Source organism: Triticum dicoccoides, chromosome 2B (assembly GCF_002162155.2).
Source record: "Triticum dicoccoides isolate Atlit2015 ecotype Zavitan chromosome 2B, WEW_v2.0, whole genome shotgun sequence".
Taxonomy (NCBI): Eukaryota; Viridiplantae; Streptophyta; class Magnoliopsida; order Poales; family Poaceae; genus Triticum; species Triticum dicoccoides.
In genome coordinates, this window is record NC_041383.1 from 698093306 (window position 1) to 698113422 (window position 20117).

General features: G+C 43.0%; 1 protein-coding gene across 1 annotated transcript; it reads right to left on the reverse strand.

The window, feature by feature from the left end:
• Positions 1-3725: 3725 nt before the first annotated feature.
• Positions 3726-5405, reverse strand: LOC119361165 (probable kinase CHARK). Its single transcript, XM_037626509.1, has 2 exons — positions 4510-5405; positions 3726-4419 (listed from the first exon to the last, which is right to left on the reverse strand). Exons 1-2 carry the CDS (start codon positions 5403-5405, stop codon positions 3726-3728), a joined length of 1590 nt encoding a protein of 529 aa, XP_037482406.1.
• Positions 5406-20117: the final 14712 nt, after the last annotated feature.

Sequence of the window (20117 nt, forward strand, 5' to 3'; positions counted from 1 at the left end):
TTTCTGGAGATCAAGGAAGCAAAATATTCCTTTCGTGATGTGGACCATTGTTTCATGGCTTCGCGGATGAAACAAATATATGGAGATTCACCCCGTGCCTGGAAGTAAGTTGTGCTATATTTACAAGATTAAGTAGTTCTAGAGTATACTGAGTAGCATCAATGATAAGACTTACCTTGTAGGTAATTAGCAAAAAACATGTTGTATACATTGTCTTTTTATTGTGCCTCATTAGCACTGCTGTCTACCAGCTTTTACATGAATAATGGGTCTTCCCTATATCTATATATGTGATTAGTATAGTAAGAGGTGTATCACCTGTTGTCACTGTAGACGTGCAAGGGCGTCCAACTCGAACAGAACCTTGAGTCTTACAAATACAATGTCCCACTTAGAAAGTGTCTCTCTCAGCTCGAGAACATAGTTTCCAGATTTATTTGTGCATGTCAGAATTCTTCGCATTCCGTAGCCTCAGTTCTAATTGTGCTTTTTATTTATTCCGAGGAGACAACTAGAGGGATCTTTAGATTGAAACTGCTAAAGCTTTTGATGCAGACAAACTAATACAAAATAGTTGTAGGGAGGTTGTCGTTGCTCTGGTAAAAACAAGATTGTAATGCTATCTCTTTTTTCGTTGTCTCTTCCTGTACAAGCTTTTTTCTGTCATGATCGTACATCTCTTATACTAACCGTTTGCTTTTGTTTTCTTAATTTTTAATTGCAGCTATATTCAGCAAGTTACGGTTATGAGGTTCGTATTAACATAGATGATCCAAAGATCGTCGCCCTGCATCATAGGTTGATTTTGCCTTGGATTAGTATGTGTTGTTGTATGTTTATATGCTTCGCGTGTTAATCAGCTGTTGGCATGACATATAAGGCTGCAAGGTTCTCCACAACCTATTTAACTTGGAATCAAGAGAGGACGGTGATTTGAGCCAATGAAGTTGAAATGGCTACTGCACGAATCTGTCGGGCTGCAAGTCCACATGTGGCCGTAATGAATATACATAAAATTGCTCAAATTTAAGTAAGTTTGACTTAGGACAAACCTAGAACTTCAAATATTTAGGAACAGAGGAATTAAGTGTTAATTCAGTTATTTGCCAGTGTCCAGTGAGGATTCATGGTAATTCTTTCAGGTCAAAAAGTTCGGATGCAAAATTATGATTGACGATGTGCAACCAAACCAGAGCTGGTGGTTCATGTGATTTGAGAAATGTATTTGGATGACCATGGTTTAGGAACGAACTATGAACAAGTGTATAAACTATAGAGCAGGGTTGCTTAGGCAAAACTGAATGAACCACTCAAGATATGTTTATCTCATGTTCTATTCCTCTGAATCCTAGAACCGAACAAGACAAACTTTCAGATGGTTTTTATGTTTTTTCAAAAAGGGAGGACTCCCCGGCCTCTGCATCAGAACGATGCATACAGCCACATTTATAAATAAGATAGGTTCAACAAGGTCTTAAAGTCTGGAAATGAAAAGAAAGGCTAGCTCACAGAGAGCCTCAACGCTAAAGACAAAAAGGCCATAGAGCCACAACCGGCTGGCAAAACAAAGATAGGAAAACTAATCGTCTTTCCTATTACATGACCGCCATCCAAACCGGTTGAAGATATCCCGCGCTACCATCTCCCACCGAACAGATCCAGTAACCAAACGCTCCCTGGCCTCTGTCGGAGTGAGTAAGGACCACATATGGATCAGCGCCGTAGCTCAGAATAAAACCTGCAAAAGATGAAAAGTTGTTGTTCTGTTAAAAGCCAAATCATTTCTGCAGTTCCAAATTGCCCATAACAACACACATACTCCTTCATGAATGTGTCTAGCTGTATCGGACTCTATCCCAACAAGTCATGTTCCAAATAACGTTCCGACCGAATTCAGAGGAGTAATGTTAAAGGCAATTTGCACAGTGCGCCACAAAACTCTCGCCAACGGACACTCATGGAAGAGGTGCTTAATGGTCTCGTCCCGATCACAGAAACTACACCTAGTAGATCCTGTCCAATTGCGCTTAACCAAGTTGTCCTTTGTTAAAATGACTTGTTTATGTACAAACCACATAAACACTTTAATCTTCAAAGGAACTTTTACTTTCCAAACATGTTTGGAACTAGGAATGACACTAGAGTTAATGACATCGATATACATCGACTTAACCATAAATTCTCCAGACCTAGTAAGTTTCCAACACAACTGATCGGGCTGATGAGCTAACTGAACCTCCATCAGTCTACTCACCAAATGAAGCCATGCTTCCCACCTATCACCAAAAAGCACCCTCCAAAACTGGATATTAAGGGGAATGGACTGCATAATCGTTGCAACTAGCGCATCACGTCGTTGAACAATACGATATAGGGACAGGTACTGGAGAGCCAATGGCGTATCACCAAGCCAAGTATCCTCCCAGAAACGGGTATTGTTGTCATTACCGACTATAAACTTTGTTCTATCAAAGAAGGCTACCTTAACTCTCATAAGCCCCTTCCAAAACGGCGAATCAGTTGGTCTCACTGTCACCCGTGACAAAGTCTTGGACTGCAGATACTTGTTACAGAGAACCTGTGCCCACGTTGCGTCAGTCTCAACTAATAACTTATACAGTCACTTACTGAGAAGGCATCTGTTCTTGACCTCAAAATTCTCATACCCAGACCCCTTGGTCCTTTGGTCTACAGATGATATCCCATTTGGCGAGTCGGTACTTTCTCTTTAGTTCATCACTCTGCCAAAAAAATCTTGATCGGTAAAAGTCCAGCCTTTTCCTAACCCCATCTGGAACTTCGAAGAAAGATAGTAGGAACTTCGGCATACTCGTAAGCACCGAATTGATAAGAATCAACCGGCCTCCATAAGACATGATTTTGTCCTTCCAGCAACTAAGTTTTTTCTCAAACCGATCTTCGATGCATTTCCACTCTCTGTTTGTTAGCTTACGATGGTGAATGGGTATACCTAGGTAAGTAAAAGGTAAAGCCCCTAATTCACATCCAAACAATTGCCTATAAGCCTCTTGTTCCTTCTTGGCTCTACCAAAGCAGAACAACTCGCTTTTATGAAAGTTAATCTTTAATCCGGTCAATTGTTCAAATAAGCATAACACCAGCTTCATATTTCTCGCTTTTGCCAAGTCATGCTCCATAAAGATGATTGTATACTGCAGAATGGACACACCCCCATCAACTAGATGAGGCACCAAGCCACCCACCTGACCGGCCTCCTTTGCCCTTCCTATGAGAATTGCCAACATGTCAACCATAATGTTGAACAAAATAGGAGACATTGGATCACCTTGCCTCAGGCCTTTGTGTATCTGGAAATAATGACCTATATCGTCATTCACTTTAATTCCAACACTCACTTTTTGCGTGAAGGATTCTACCTGGCGTCGCCAAGCTTCATCAAAACCCTTCATGCGTAAGGCCTGTTGAAGGAAGCGCCATTTGACTTTGTCGTACGCTTTCTCGAAATTCATTTTAAGAACAACCCCATCTAGCTTTTTCGTGTGGATGGTTTTTATGTAGCCGTACCTCACCACTTCTGCTATTTTATATTCAAAGCACATCATTATTAGCCCTTGTTTTTCTTTGATACACGTGCATAACTTGGCAATTGACGATGCCCTGAGAATACACACCGATCGATCGGACGTACCTATTCTTGGCGCAGCGCAAGCGCGCGTATATCCTCTAGTACAGTATGATATAGCTTAGCATATGATGCATTGGGAGTGCCCTGAATCATCGGTCATAAGGGACGCACTTTCAGTTGTTAAATAAGCAGAGCTCTCGGCAGACACATCGCCATAAGCTTGTGCCTCCAAAGACCGAACCTCCCCAGCACCACTCATCTCTGCTAGCACGGGCAACTTGGCGTTTGCAGATCGTAGCACATCCATGGCCTCCGCAACGGACGGCCGCTGCAACGGGTCGTGGTGCGCGCACCACAGCCCTGTCACGAGCAGACGCTCCATCTGCAGCCTGTCGAACTCGCCATTCAGCTTCCGGTCTGCCGCGTCGACGATCCGGTTCCGGTGGTACATGCCACGGACCGACGCCAGCAGCGCGGCCGAGGGTTGATCCGGCCGCCTCGACGTCGGCCGTTGACCGCATGCGATCTCGAGGAGCACAACGCCGAAGCTGTACACGTCGGAATCGGCGCTCGGCTTGCCGCTGCCGAGGAACTCCGGGTCGATATACCCGAGGGTTCCCGCGACGAACTGCGTTGTCCGTGGCTCGGCTCCGTGGTCGACGAGCCTCGCTAGCCCGAAGTCGCCGAGCTTGGCGTCGCGCGACGCGTCGAGCATCACGTTTGCGGGTTTGATGTCGCCGTGCACAATGCACTGCTCGCACTCCGTGTGGAGGTACCGCAAGGCAGAGCCCAGGCCGAGCGCGATCTTGTACCTGGAGTGGTAGTGTTCAATTACAGGACGGAGCTTGGATATAAAACCTTACATTTTCAGATAAGATTGGTGGATGCACAAGGAGAAGTACCTCTCTGGCCACGTTAAGCGTCTGTCAGGACTGTAGAGATGGGTGTCAAGGCTGCCTCCGGAGACGAGCTCGTAGACAATCGCTAGTCGTTTCCGGCCACGGTACGAGCCGACGAGCTGGACGATGTTGCGGTGCCTAAGCCGGCTCATGATGTTGACCTCTGCCTCAAACAACTTGCGCCCCTGCACGATCGTCTGCTCCTGCGAGAGCGCCTTGATGGCCACATAACGATCTTGGTCACTCAAGTAGCCTCTGTACACCGGACCGAACCCCCCTCTTCCGATCTCTCTGTCCTCGGCGAAATTGGCCGTCGCGGCGACAAGCTCACTGTAGCGAAACTGCCTAGGTGCCAATCCTCGCCCGAGTTCCACAGCCGATGTGCTCTGCCGCGTCCTCTTTCTGGGTACGCAGGACAGCACAAGGGGTGGCACGGTGCATATCAAGGCCAGCAAAGGCGACCCAATCACTGCTGCTCGCATCAACCACGATGACGCGATCTTCCCGCGGACCCCAACAGGCCGTTTCTTCCTCGTGGTCATGGCTCTACGGACGTATATTCCACCCATGCTCTCAGAAAGAAGCCTAGTTCCAAGTTCGTATTCAACAAACGCGGAAGTGAGATCAGATAATAACCTGGCTCTGCAGTTAACTGGTCGCCTGAGTCGCCTGAAGCGAGGATCCCGAGTCTCCTCATCCATAATGCACAACATATAGTCAGTGAAACTCAATCGGCCCATGTGGGTTCCCATTGCAAGAAAGGCATCATCGCAAGAGATCACATCGGAGGCATCCCACCCGCTGCAGTCGATGGATGCCGGTGCGGCGGCGTGAGATGCGAGGTAGAAACCACAGGATAGCACGAGCAAGATATGGATCCTTGCGTCGTAGGCAGCCATGGCGTGTTCTTGTTGCTGGGGTGGCTCCGTTGGCCAGAGCAAGCTTATTGATAAGAGGAGGTCAGGTCACGACAGGAACTCTCCAAGAAAACATTCTTTGGTTTACACGCCGTGTTTTATCTGTATTCGTAAACTGATGGATCGGAAGAACATCTCAAGGCGGGGACTATGCTATGTAGAGACCATGCACACCTGCTTTCCTTTTCGAAAAAATGCACACCTGCTTTGAGACTAGTGAGCTCTTTTAGCAACGTTCCAATACAAGGCACATATCAATGTTCTAGCCTGCTGCGATGTTTCTTGATGAGTATCCCGATTGTTTTCGTTCTGTTTCTTCCCCCAGCCTGCGTGCATGTGCGAGGGGTTTCAAGGAGATTTGTGTCAGCTTACTATCTACTTCCCCTCTGTAAATGATCTAAACACTCTTATATTTCTTTACAAGTGAATAGTTGTAAGGGAATCATATCTGACACAGCTACTTTGGCACGGCCTGAACGCTGTGAACAGTTTGGTTGTTCTGTTTGCCTCGTTTTTCAATAAAAATGAGGTGGGGGGCGACCCCTTTGGTTCAAAAAGAAGGCATATATCAATGATATACCAGATATTTTCGGTATTCACAGGACGGGGCCCATCTGGTAAATGCCGAAACTACATCAATTAATTTTAAAATTGTTTCTTAACACAACCCCGGATTCGAAGGATTCAACGAATTTCCCGGCAAAAGAAAGACTTGAAATAATTTGAAATAATTTTCAATTTCTGTTACAAACTTAATTCTAAAAAACTGAAATGCAAGTTTTGCATTTTTTAATGCAACTAAAATTATAGAGATTAGTATTAAATAATAAAAACAATTGTGTGAGATGTCTTTGGAATGTTCCAGAAATGATTAACATGTGGCTGAGCAATAAAACTGTGTACAATGTAATAATTATATCTGCAAGTTGTTCTGAAACAATAATATTTTTGGTGCCTGCATGACATGTTTATAAAATTGATTGACACATGACTGTAATAATTAAAATCCGATGGAAATATATTATGAATTGTTGTACTTAACGTATGGTCATTAATTTATTTATAAGGTCTTTCAAAAATTAAAAAATATTTAAAATATTGGAATAAGATATATTTTTTGTAACCTCACTCAACTAATTGAAAATTTAAGAATCAAAAACTGTCACAAAGATATCAAATTTCTTTTGAAACTTTTTTGAAAATAACCTTTATATGTTTGAATGATTTTGGGTCTGGTAGAAGTTTATTGATAAAATATTTGGAATCTACGGCCTTCCATAAAAGACATTCTGAAAACGGTAATACTACATTCATGGGCAAATTCCAATGGACTTTTATGGGGTGAAGACGTGCGCTAATCTAATTGTGCCCCCCCCCCCCCCCAGATTTTAAGTGGTGGGGCCCGCCCTACTTAACTAAATCACAACCATCAATCTATAATTAGCCCGTAAAGTCCCCGTGTGTGTAGCATTACTCTTCTGAAAGTATATAAACCTATTAATTTTTAAAATATTTTTCTTGATAAATCCAGGAATCAAATACTTTACCTGCTTTCCCCGCAAAAAAGGAAGACTTAAAATAAGTGAAGATAATTTCTAATTTTGTATTCAAATTAATTTACAAAATGCAAGTTTCATGATTATTTTTAAAATCACTAAAATACTGAAATATATGTGAAATAACTAAATTTTGTGTGTAATGCCTATGGAAGGTCCCAAACAATGATTAAAATGTGATTGGACAACTCAAATATATAGAGGGAAATGTATTTATTATATCTACAAATTATTCTTAAACAATGATTTTTTTGTATGTATATGAAATGTTTCTAAAATTGATTAAAACATGACTATAATAATTGAAACACAATGGAAATGTATGCAATTGTTTTGTACTTATATCAATGTTTATGAATTAGTTTGTAAAATCATTTTGAAACATTAAAAGGTGAGAAGATAATTGATAATCTTTGAATAAATATATTTTTTAATGTCACCGAATGTTTGGAAGATTTTTTAAGAGGTAAATGCACCAGTGGTACTTGAACTTGCTATGTTGTTCATTTTAGTGCCTAAAGTTAAATAATATGTTGAACAAGTTCTAAAACTTGGCACGACAGTGCAAATACGGTGCTAATCCCATCTACGTAAAATGCACTGATGTGGCAGTGTATGTGGCTGATGTTGTTGGGGAACACAGTAATTTCAAAAAATTCCTACAATCACGCAAGATCTATCTAGGAGATGCATAGCAACGAGAGGGGAGAGTGTGTCCACGTATCCTCGTAGACCGAAAGCGGAAGCATTTAGTTAACGCGGTAGATGTAGTCGAACGTCTTCGCGATCCAACCGATCCAAGTACCAAACGTACGGCACCTCCGTGTTCAGCACACGTTCAGCTCGATGACGTCCCTCGTGCTCTTGGTCCAGTTGAGGACGAGGGTGAGTTCCGTCAGCACGACGGCGTGGCGACGGTGATGATGATGTTACCGGCGCAGGGCTTCGCCTAAGAACTACGATGGTATGATCGAGGTGTGTAACTGTGAAGGGGGGCACCGCACACAGTTAAGAGAAACTTGTGTCTTCTAGGGTGCCCCCTGCCCCCGTATATAAAGGAGGGAGGGGAGGCCGGCCGGCCCTAGGGGGCGCGCCAAGGAGAGGGAGTCCTACTAGGACTACTAGTCCTAGTAGGATCCCTCTACAAGGAAGAGAGGGGGAAGGAAGGAGAGGGAGAGGGAGTAGGAAAGCCCCCCCCCCCTTTCCCTTGTCCAATTCGGACTGCTAGGGGGGGCGGCCTGGGAGCTCCTATATGGCGCGCCACGTGCTGAAAACGCAGCGGGCGCACACCCCCGCTCCCCCCTTCGCGCCCTTCTGGGCCGACCCATGTGCGGCGGACACGCTCCTGTTTTTTTATCTTTTCGTTTTCTTTTTTTCAATAATTTAGGATATCAAACAGCTTCTAAAAACCAGTAAAAGTTCATAATTTTGAAAAAAATCATGATTTCCAAAAAATAATTATTTCAAAAATATGCTCGGGAATTCAAAAAATGGTCACGAATTTTAAAAAATGTTCATGATTTCAAAAAGAGTTCATGCATTAGCGAGATATTCAAGAATTTGCAAAAAATGTTCATGATTAGAGAAAATGTTCACAAATTTAAAAATGTTCAGGAATTTAAAATATGTTCATGATTTCAAAAAAAGTTCATGCATTCGCGAAATGTTCACGAATTTGCAAAAAATGTTCATGATTACAAAAATATATTGAATTTAAGATAATGTTCATGGTTCAAAAAAAGTTCAAGAATTCGAAAAAATGTTCACGTGTTTGTAAAAAATGTTCATGATTCCAAAGAATGAACTCTTTTTTGAATTTGATGAACATATTTTGACCACCGATGAACAAATTTGGCATTTGATGAACAATTTTTTTAAATTTGAAGAACAAAAGTTGTGTTAGAGAATTCTTTTGGAAAAAATTATGAACAAAATTCGCATTCGATGGACAAATTTTAATTGAGTGAACAAATTTTGAATGTGATGAACATTTTTTGAATCTGATGAACAAGCAAATTCAATGGAAAAAATGAAAGTTGATGAACATTTTTTAGTTTGATGAACGACTTTTCAATTTTCATGAACATTTTTTAAATCCGATGAACAAAAAATTGAATTGGATGAACAGTTTTTGGATTGCTGAACATTTTTTGAATTCGATTAACAAAAAAGTGCTTAACATATTCAAAACAAAAAATGCCAAAAATAATAAAAAAGTGAAGAAGAAAAAAATAGAGTAAGGGAAAGAAAAAACAAAAAATAAAAATAAAAGAAGAAAACAAATAACGAAAGAAAAATTAAAAGAATAGGAAAACAAAAAAACAGTATAGAAAACATAGAAAACAAAAAAACCATTTCTAGAAAGGTTCTACAACCTTCCCAAAATCGACAGAACCGGAGAAGAGCGAACTGGGCCGGCCTAATAACGAAAGGAAATACGCAGGGGGGGTACGCGCTACAGTGTTAGGTGGCGACCTGCGCGCCATATAGGAACCCCGGCGCGGCCTGCCCTGGTGGCCCTCCTCTCTCTCCACTAAGGCCCATGGTGGCCCATTAGTTCCCCTAGGGGTTCCGCTAACCCCTCCGGCACTCCGTTTTTACCCGAAACCACCCGGAACACTTCCGGTGTCCGAATAACATGGTCCAATATATCAATCTTTATGTCTCGACCATTTTGAGACTCCTCGTCACGTCCGTGATCTCATCCGGGACTCCAAACAAACTCCGGTCATCAAAACACATAATTCATAACATAAATCGTCATTGAACATTAAGCGTGCGGACCCCACGGGTTCGAGAACTATGTAGACATGACCGAGACACATCTCTGGTCAATAACCAATAGCGAAACATAGGTTCATATTGGCTCCTACATATTCTACGAAGATTTTTATCGGTCAAACCGCATAACAACATACGTTGTTCCCTTTGTTATCGGTATGTTACTTGCTCGAGATTCGATCATCGGTATCATCATACCTAGTTCAATCTCGTTATCGGCAAGTCTCTTTACTCGTTCTGTAATACTTCATCCCGCAACTAACTCATTAGTCACATTGCTTGCAAGGCTTATAGCGATGAGCATTACCGAGAGGGCCCAAAGATACCTCTTCGAAACACGGAGTGACAAATCCTAATCTCGATCTATACCAACCCAACAAACACCTTCGGAGACACCTGTAGAGCATCTTTATAATCACCATTTATGTTGTGACGTTTGATAGCACACAAAGTGTTCCTCTGGTATCCAAGAGTTGCATAATCTCATAGTCTGAGGAACATGTATAAGTCATGAAGAAAGCAATAGCGATGAAATTGTAACGATCATAATGCTAAGCTAACGGATTGGTCATGTCCATCACATCATTCTCCTAATGATGTGATCCCGTTCATCAAATGACAACACATGTTTATGGTTAGGAAACTTAACCATCTTTGGTTAACGAGCTAGTCAAGTAGATGCATACTAGGGACACTATGTTTTGTCTATGTATTCAAACATGTACTAAGTTTCCGGTTAATACAATTCTAACATTAATAATAAATATTCATCATGAAATAAGAAAATAAATAATAACTTTATTATTGCCTCTAGGGCATATTTCCTTCATATGTGGTATGGGGCCCACTTATAAATAAGAAACATAAAATTACTATAATACTATATACGTCTCAATGACTAATGGGTCCCGGTTGTCAGGGAAATTAAAATATAATGGGTCCTGGTTGTCAGGGAAATTAAAATAAAAAAAATAGCCCAGGCAGGACTTGAACCTGACACCTCGAGCTATCAAGCAGCCTGCTGGCCACCACGCTTACCAGCAGCTTGTTAATTTTGCTTTAAAAAATGTAAACATACTGTAAATTATAATGACAGTAATACAAATAAATTCAACTATTCATGTTAGAAATACTCTGCATAAAACTAAACTAAAAATCTTCCAAAAATGTGCTTTAATTTTTAAACTGTTCACGTATTATTTAAATATAAGCCATGCATGTGAAAAATATTATTCACTAGAAATTTTGTTATTTACATTTTTTTTAAATTTATCCATCGCCTTATATTTTAAATTTTTGTATTAAGTAAAATTTTTAAACCTTCATGGATTATATTTAAAATAGTGCTAAATAATATGTGAATATTTCAAAACAATACAGGAACATTTTTTAGGATGCTATTTTTTTGCATGTCTTTATATATTTATTTTGTGTGCACACGAATATTTGTGTACCATGAGCTTATTATTTATGTACCACAAATATTTGTAACCGACGGTGTGGCCTTGTTTATGGACATTTTTACAAATAATATGTGCATGCGAATATTTGTTTACCACGAGGTAATTACTAATTACACATGAATATTATAATGTAACTTATTATTAGGATTATTATTTACGTACTTTTTTCTTTTAACAAAAAGAAAAAACGTGTGCTAAATGGGCCGCACTGAGTGCTGCCCATTTAAGTACTGCATCCGTTATATCTTACACTACATTAAGCTTGAACCCCTCAAAAAAAACTACATTAAGCTTCAGGGTTGTTTAAAAAAATCCATTAAGCTTCAGGGGCTAGACTGCATAATAAGACTGTTGGCGTTGTGGTCAGGACAAGCAGGTAACCCGATCAATTCCTGTCTGGCACCATTTTTCAGTTTAATTTCCCTGATAGACGGGGCCCACTAGCCATGGAGAAATATCATATATCCAAACAATTCTGTTTCGTATTTATAAGTGGTTCCCATGCCATGTCGGCACACTTTACGTATACGGATGGAATTAGCATCGTATTCGCACGTTTGTGTCAAGTTTTGTAAATAGTTGGGCGTATTTTTCAAGTTTGAGCACTAAACTAAACATCCATGGCAAGTTCAAACATCACTGATGTATTACCTCAATGAAAAAAAAATTCTAAAAAGATATGAAACTTCTTTTGAAAATTACTTTAGCAGTAGCATGCGCAGACAGACCATACTCAACCTAAAGTAACATACGCATCAAATGAACAAACGTTAGTTCATAAATACTCCGCATCCAAACAGAGCTCGCACATTTCACCAAGACGAAATCAACATGAATGTCACCACAAGAAAACCATGTGGCTAGCAAAAATAGTATAATTTGATTACTAAGAGCATCTCTAGCCGATCCCCTAAACAATAGAAAAGTAAATAGCAAAATAAAGTCAGTGGAGTAAAATTTACTTCTTTATAAGTGGTCGTCCCTATCCGATTCCCTCAATTTAGTGAAGTAAAAAAAATAGCATAAGTTTTTCTATCCTAGCCACATGAACTTCAAACACTTACACAATATATCATCAAGCATTCAAATTTTTGAAGATAAACATGCTACATATAAACCATTCATAAACATAAATGCATCACTTCACCGGTCAAGTTTGATCCAAAATCATCACAACATAGCATGTTTTATGTTGCGGATCGGATCGAGGCTAACCAATGGCATGCACGAGCACGAACTCAAACACCTTCCTTACCAAAGAAATCACCAGCACCACCACCATACACATGCTCGCCATCATCATCACCACCATCCTATCAGCCCACATAACCGCCACCACCCTCTCGGCCGCTGCCACCACCACCACAACCATTACGAAGAGAGACCTCTATTGAGGTAAAGATCTCGCACGAGTTAGTTCCCAATACTTTCTTACGGTATCATCCATTGTGGTTGGGCTCACGAACATGATAGCATGACTTTGGCTTTCTTGGCATACTGAAGTCTCTCCTCAAATGCAAGCCTACGCTCCTACTTCTTCAACTTTCTCTCTTCGGCCACCAACTTGGATTTTCATTTCTCGTCCTCCAACATCTTGAACTCATCCCACACCGAATCATAATTGAGATAATCAAGCCCAAGCATATGAGACACCTCTAAAGACGCCAAGATTCGGCCGTGTTCATCTCTGCACTATGACAACAACAACAACAACAATAAACTCCATCATCATCGGCCACCAACAATCATTGCAAAAAACATTAGCTGAAATGATTTTTTTTACCTCGTAGGCATTTCCTCGAGCACTTGGCGGTCGCAGCTCTTTTTGTCGACTGAGGTAGCTGGATGCAACGAAGCAGTAGCCGTATGGGTGGCCGAAGACACCATACGAGCCACCGGACAGGGAAGAGGGGCCGGAGTAGCCTTATTCTCTGTCTTCTTCGTGGCCTCCTCGGTGAGGGCCGACACCACGGCCGTCGGTTTCCTAGGTCACTTGCCGCCGGCGGGAGCAGCGGAAGGGCGACCTACCATCCTTGGAGAGTCAGTGGCCACCCTCCTGGTCTCTTTACCGGTGGTGATAGCCGGTGTGGTGGGCTAGAAAAGATTTTTGATCCTTAATTTTTTTTGTTGCGGTGCGGGGGTGGTTTCTGGTGGCGACGCACCCATGGTGGTGGCGACGGGGTGGCAAAACAGTCTTGGCTATCCTTTCCGGCGATGGCGGCGTTCATTGGTGGCGACTGCAGCACGTGGGGAGGCGGCGCCAGGAAGGATGGAGCCGCGCAGACAGGAGTAAAGGTAGAAGGATAACTTTACTCAGCAGCATGGGGGCCGTGTTGAAAGAACGTGCGGTGCCCCCATGTTTGGTTTTGGTAATTGATGACAATCTCTATGGACTAATGGTTGTCTTGAGTTATATTTGAAGGATTTGTCCATAGGCTTTTCTTGAAGTCCATGTGTTGGTTTCAAGGAGTTTATGAGTTGACCAAGGTGCTATTAAGGAATTATCCAAAGATTGGTCATGTGAGTGTTGAGCTTATTGCAAGCATGTCTTGAAGAAGAAGATTGTGTGATCATTCATGTTTACCTTCAAGACATCATCCAAATGAAGAGAGTTGGAAAGATTCAAGGTTGATCAAGACTAAGTCAAGAGTGAATCAAATTGATCAACTCACAAAGCGTAGAAGATGTACCGAGAGGGATCAAGTGATCCCATGGTATGGTAAGCATGTTGGGGAACGTTGCAGAAAATAAAAAAATTCTACGCATCACCAAAATCAATCTATGGAGTCATCTAGAAACGAGAGAGAGGAGTGCATCTACATACCCTTGTAGATCGCGAGCGGAAGCGTTCAAGAGAACGGGGTTGATGGAGTCGTACTCGTCGTGATCCAAATCACCGATGATCCTAGCGCCGAACGGACGGCACCTCCGCGTTAAGCACACGTACGGTTGGGAGAGACGTCTCCTCCTTCTTGATCCAGCAAGGGAGAAGGAGAGGTTGATGGAGATCCAGCAGCACGACGGCGTGGTGGTGGAAGTAGCGGGGATCTCGGCAGGGCTTCGCCAAGCTCAGCGAGAGGGGAGAGGTGTTACAGGGGGAGAGGGAGGCGCCAGGGGCTTGGTTGCATAGCCCTCCCTCCCTCCTCTTTATATAGGGGCACTGGGGGGCGCCGGCCCCTAGAGATCCAATCTCAAGGGGGGCAAAGGGGGGAACTTGCCCCCCAAGTCAGGTGGGGCGCCCCCACCCCCAGGGTTTCCAACCCTAGGCGCAGGGGGAGGCCCAAGGGGGGTGCACCAGCCCACCAGGGGTTGGTTCCCATCCCACTTCAGCCCATGGGGCCCTCCGGGATAGATGGCCCCACCCGGTGGACAGGACCCTTCCGGTGGTCCCGGTACAATACCGGTGACCCCCGAAACTTTCTCAGTGGCCGAAACTGGACTTCATATATACAAATCTTTACCTCCGGACCATTCCGGAACTCCTCGTGACGACCGGGATCTCATCCGGGACTCCGAACAACTTTCGGGTTACCGCATACTAATATCTCTACAACCCTAGCGTCACCGAACCTTAAGTGTGTAGACCCTACGGGTTCGGGAATCACGCAGACATGACCAAGACAGCTCTCCGGCCATTAACCAACAACGGGATCTGGGTACCCATGTTGGCTCCCACATGTTCCACGATGATCTCATCGAATGAACTACGATGTCGAGGATTCAAGTAATCCCGTATACAGTTCCCTTTGTCAATCGGTACGTTACTTGCCCGAGATTCGATCGTCGGTATCCCAATACCTCTTTCAATCTCGTTACCGGCAAGTCACTTTACTCGTACCGTAATGCATGATCCCGTGACCAACCACTTGGTCACATTGAGCTCATTATGATGATGCATTACCGAGTGGGCCCAGAGATACCTCTCCGTCATACGGAGTGACAAATCCCAGTCTCGATTCGTGTCAACCCAACAGACACTTTCGGAGATACCTATAGTATACCTTTATATGCACCCAGTTACGTTGTGACGTTTGGTACACCCAAAGCACTCTTACGGTACCCGGGAGTTACACGATCTCATGGTCTAAGGAAATGATACTTGACATCAGAAAAGCTCTAGCAAACGAACTACATGATCTTGTGCTATGCTCATTCTCCCAATGATGTGATCTCGTTATCAATGACATCCAATGTCCATGGTCAAGAAACCGTAACCATCCATTAATAAACGAGCTAGTCAACTAGAGCCTCACTAGGGACATGTTGTGGTCTATGTATTCACACATGTATTACGATTTCCGGATAACACAATTATAGCATTAACAATAGACGATTATCATGAACAAGGAAATATAATAATAACCATTTTATTATTGCCTCTAGGGCATATTTCCAACAGTCTCCCACTTGCACTAGAGTCAATAATCTAGTTACATTGTGATGAATCGAACACCCATAGAGTTCTGGTGTTGATCATGTTTTGCTCGCGGAAGAGGTTTAGTCAACGAATCTGCGACATTCAGATCCATATGCACTTTGCAAATATCTATGTTTCCATCTTGAACATTTTCACGAATGGAGTTGAAACGACGCTTGATGTGTCTGGTCTTCTTGTGAAACCTGGGCTCCTTGGCAAGGGCAATGGCTCCAGTGTTGTCACAGAAGAGAGTCATCGGCCCCGACGCATTGGGAATAACTCCTAGGTCGGTAATGAACTCCTTCATCCAGATTGCTTCATGTGCTGCCTCCGAGGCTGCCATGTACTCCGCTTCACATGTAGATCCCGCCACGATGCTTTGCTTGCAACTGCACCAGCTTACTACCCCACCATTCAAAATATACACGTATCTGGTTTGTGACTTAGAGTCATCCAGATCTGTGTCGAAGCTAGCATCGATGTAACCCTTTACGACGAGCTCTTCGTCACCTCCATAAACGAGAAACATGTCCTTAGTCCTTTTCAGGTACTTCAGGATATTCTTGACCGTTGTCCAGTGTTCCATGCCGGGATTACTTTGGCACCTTCCTACCAAACTTACGGCAAGGTTTACATCAGGTCTGGTACACAGTATGTCATACATAATAGATCCTATAGCCGAGGCATAGGGGATGACACTCATCTTTTCTCTATCTTCTGCCGTGGTCGGGCATTGAGCCGAGCTCAATTTCACATCTTGCAAGCAAGAATCCCTTCTTGGACTGATCCATATTGAACTTCTTCAATATCTTATCAAGGTATGTGCTTTGTGAAAGACCTATGAGCTGTCTCGATCTATCTCTATAGATCTTGATGCCTAATATGTAAGCAGCTTCTCCAAGGTCCTTCATTGAAAAACACTTATTCCAGTAGGCCTTAATGCTGTCCAAAAGTTCTATATCATTTCCCATCAATAGTATGTCATCCACATACAATATGAGAAATGCTACAGAGCTCCCACTCACTTTCTTGTAAACGCAGGCTTCTCCATAAGTCTGCATAAACCCAAACGCTTTGATCATTTCATTAAAGCGAATGTTCCAACTCCGAGATGCTTGCACCAGCCCATAGATGGAGCGCTGGAGCATGCATACCTTGTTAGCATTCTTAGGATCGACAAAACCTTCCGGCTGCATCATATACAATTCTTCCTTAAGAAATCCGTTAAGGAATGCCGTTTTGACGTCCATTTGCCATATCGCGTAATCGTAGAATGCGGCAATTGCTAACATGATTCAGACGGACTTAAGCTTCGCTACAGGTGAGAAGGTCTCATCGTAGTCAACCCCTTGAACTTGTCGATAACCCTTAGCGACAAGTCGAGCTTTATAGATGGTAACATTACCATCCGCGTCCGTCTTGTTATTAAAGATCCATTTATTTTCTATCGCTCACCGATCATCGGGCAAGTCTGTCAAAGTCCATACTTTGTTTTCATACATGGATCCTATCTCGGATTGCATGGCTTCAAGCCATTCGTTGGAATCTGGGCCCGCCATTGCTTCTTCATAGTTTGAAGGTTCACCGTTGTCTAACAACATGATTTCTAGGACAGGGTTGCCATACCATTCTGGTGTGGAACGTGTCCTTGTGGACCTACGAAGTTTAGTAGCAACTTGATCTGAAGTACCTTGATCATCATCATTAACTTCCTCTCTATCCGGTGCAGGCACCACAGAAACATTTTCTTGAGCTGCGCTACTTTCCGGTTCAAGAGGCAATACTTCATCAAGTTCTACTTTCCTCCCACTTACTTCTCTCGAGAGAAACTCTTTCTCCAGAAAGGACCCGTTCTTGGCAACAAAGATCTTGCCTTCGGATCTGAGGTAGAAGGTATACCCAATGGTTTCCTTAGGGTATCCTATGAAGACGCATTTTTCTGACTTGGGTTCGAGCTTCTTAGGTTGAAGTTTCTTGACATAAGCATCGCATCCCCAAACTTTTAGAAACGACAGCTTAGGTTTCTTCCCAAACCATAATTCATACGGTGTTGTCTCAACGGATTTCGACGGTGCCCTATTTAAAGTGAATGTAGCTGTCTCTAGAGCGTATCCCCAAAATGATAGCGGTAAATCGATAAGTGACATCATAGATCACACCATATCCAATAGAGTGCGATTACGACGTTCGGACACACGTTACGCTGAGGTGTTCCAAGCGGCGTGAGTTGTGAAACGATTCCACATTTCCTTAAGTGCGTACCAAATTCGTGACTTAAATATTCTCCCCCACGATCTGATCGTAAGAACTTTATCTTTCAGTCACGTTGATTCTCTACCTCACTCTAAAATTCCTTGAACTTTTCAAAGGTCTCAGACTTGTGTTTCATCAAGTAGACATACCCATATCTACTTAAGTCGTCAATGAGAGTGAGAACATAACGATAGCCTCTGCGAGCCTCAACGCTCATTGGACCGCACACATCAGTATGTATGATTTCCAATAAGTTGGTTGCTCGCTCCATTGTTCCAGAGAACGGAGTCTTGGTCATTTTTCCCATGAGGCATGGTTCGTATGTGTCAAATGATTCGTAATCAAGAGACTCCAAAAGTCTATCAACATGGAGCTTTTTCATGCGTTTGACACCAATGTGACCAAGGCGGCAGTGCCACAAGTATGTGGGACTATCGTTATCAACCTTACATCTTTTGGTATTCACACTATGAATATGTGTAACATCACGTTCGAGATTCATTAAGAATAAACCATTGACCAGCGGGGCATGGCCATAAAACATATCTCTCATATAGATAGAACAACCATTATTCTCGGATTTAAATGAGTAGCCATCTCGTATTAAACGAGATCCAGATACAATGTTCATGCTCAAAGCTGGCACTAAATAACAATTATTGAGGTTTAAAACTAACCCATAGGTAAATGTAGAGGTAGCGTGCCGACGGCGATCACATCGACCTTGGAACCATTCCTGACGCGCATCGCCACCTCGTCCTTCGTCAGTCTCCGCTTATTCCGCAGCTCCTGTTTTGAGTTACAAATATGAGCAACCGTACCGGTATCGAATACCCAGGAGCTACTACGAGTACTGGTAAGCTACACATCAGTTACATGTATATCACATATACCTTTGGTGTTGTCGGCCTTCTTGTCCGCTAAGTACTTGGGGCAGTTCCGCTTCCAGTGTTCGCTTCCCTTGCAATAAAAGCACTCAGTCTCAGGTTTGGGTCCATGCTTTGGCTTCTTCCCGACAACTGGCTTACCGGGCGAGGCAACTCCCTTGCCGTCCTTCTTGAAGTTCTTCTTACCCTTGCCTTTCTTGAAACTAGTGGTTTTATTGACCATTAACACTTGATGTTCCTTTTTGATCTCCACCTCCGCTGATTTCAGCATTGAATATACCTCAGGAATGGTTTTCACCATCCCCTGCATATTGAAGTTCACCACAAAGCTCTTGTAGCTAGGTGGGAGCGACTGGAGGATTCTGTCAACCACCGCGTCATCCGGGAGATTAACTCCCAGTTGAGATAAGCAGTTGTGCAACCCAGACATTTTGAGTATGTGCTCGCTGACAGAACCATTCTCCTCCATCTTACAACTGTAGAACTTGTCGGAGACTTCATATCTCTCGACCCGGGCGTGAGCATGGAAAACCATTTTCAGCTCTTGGAATATCTCACATGCTCCGTGCTACTCAAAACGCTTTTGGAGCCCCGGTTCTAAGCTGTAAAGCATGCCGCACTGAACCAGGGAGTAATCATCACTACGCGACTGCCAAGCGTTCATAACGTCTTGAGTTGCTGGGAAAACGAGTGCTTCACCTAGTGGTGCATCTAGGACATATGCTTTCTTGGCAGTTATGAGGATGATCCTCAAGTTCCGGACCTAGTCCGTATAGTTGCTGCCATCGTCTTTCAGCTTGGCTTTCTCTAGGAATGCATTGAAGTTGAGGGCAACATTAGCATGAGCCATTTGATCTACAAGACATATATTGCAAAGATTTTAGACTAAGTTCATGATAATTAAGTTCATCTAATCAAATTACATAATGAACTCCCACTCAGACAGACATCCCTCTAGTCAACTAAGTGATCCATGATCCGAGTCAACTAGGCCGTGTCCGATCATCACGTGAGACGGACTAGTCATCATCGGTGAACATCTTCATGTTGATCGTATCTTCTATACGACTCATGTTCGAACTTTCGGTCTCTTGTGTTTCGAGGCCATGTCTGTACATGCTAGGCTCGTCAAGTCAACCTAAGTGTTTTGCATGTGTAAATCTGGCTTACACCCATTGTATGTGAACATTAGGATCTATCACACCCGATCAACACGTGGTGCTTCGAGACAACGAACTTTCGCAACGGCGCACAGTTAGGGGGAACACTTTCTTGAAATTATTATGAGGGATCATCTTATTTGCTACCGTCGTTCTAAGCAAATAAGATGCAAAAAC

Bases quoted from the DNA above. Each gene is read 5' to 3' on its own strand.
- LOC119361165 (XM_037626509.1), bottom strand. From the start codon at position 5,405: ATGGCTGCCTACGACGCAAGGATCCATATCTTGCTCGTGCTATCCTGT. The intron at 4,420-4,509 runs GTACTTCTCCTT...CTACCACTCCAG, and splicing joins CGCTTAACGTGGCCAGAGAG to GTACAAGATCGCGCTCGGCC.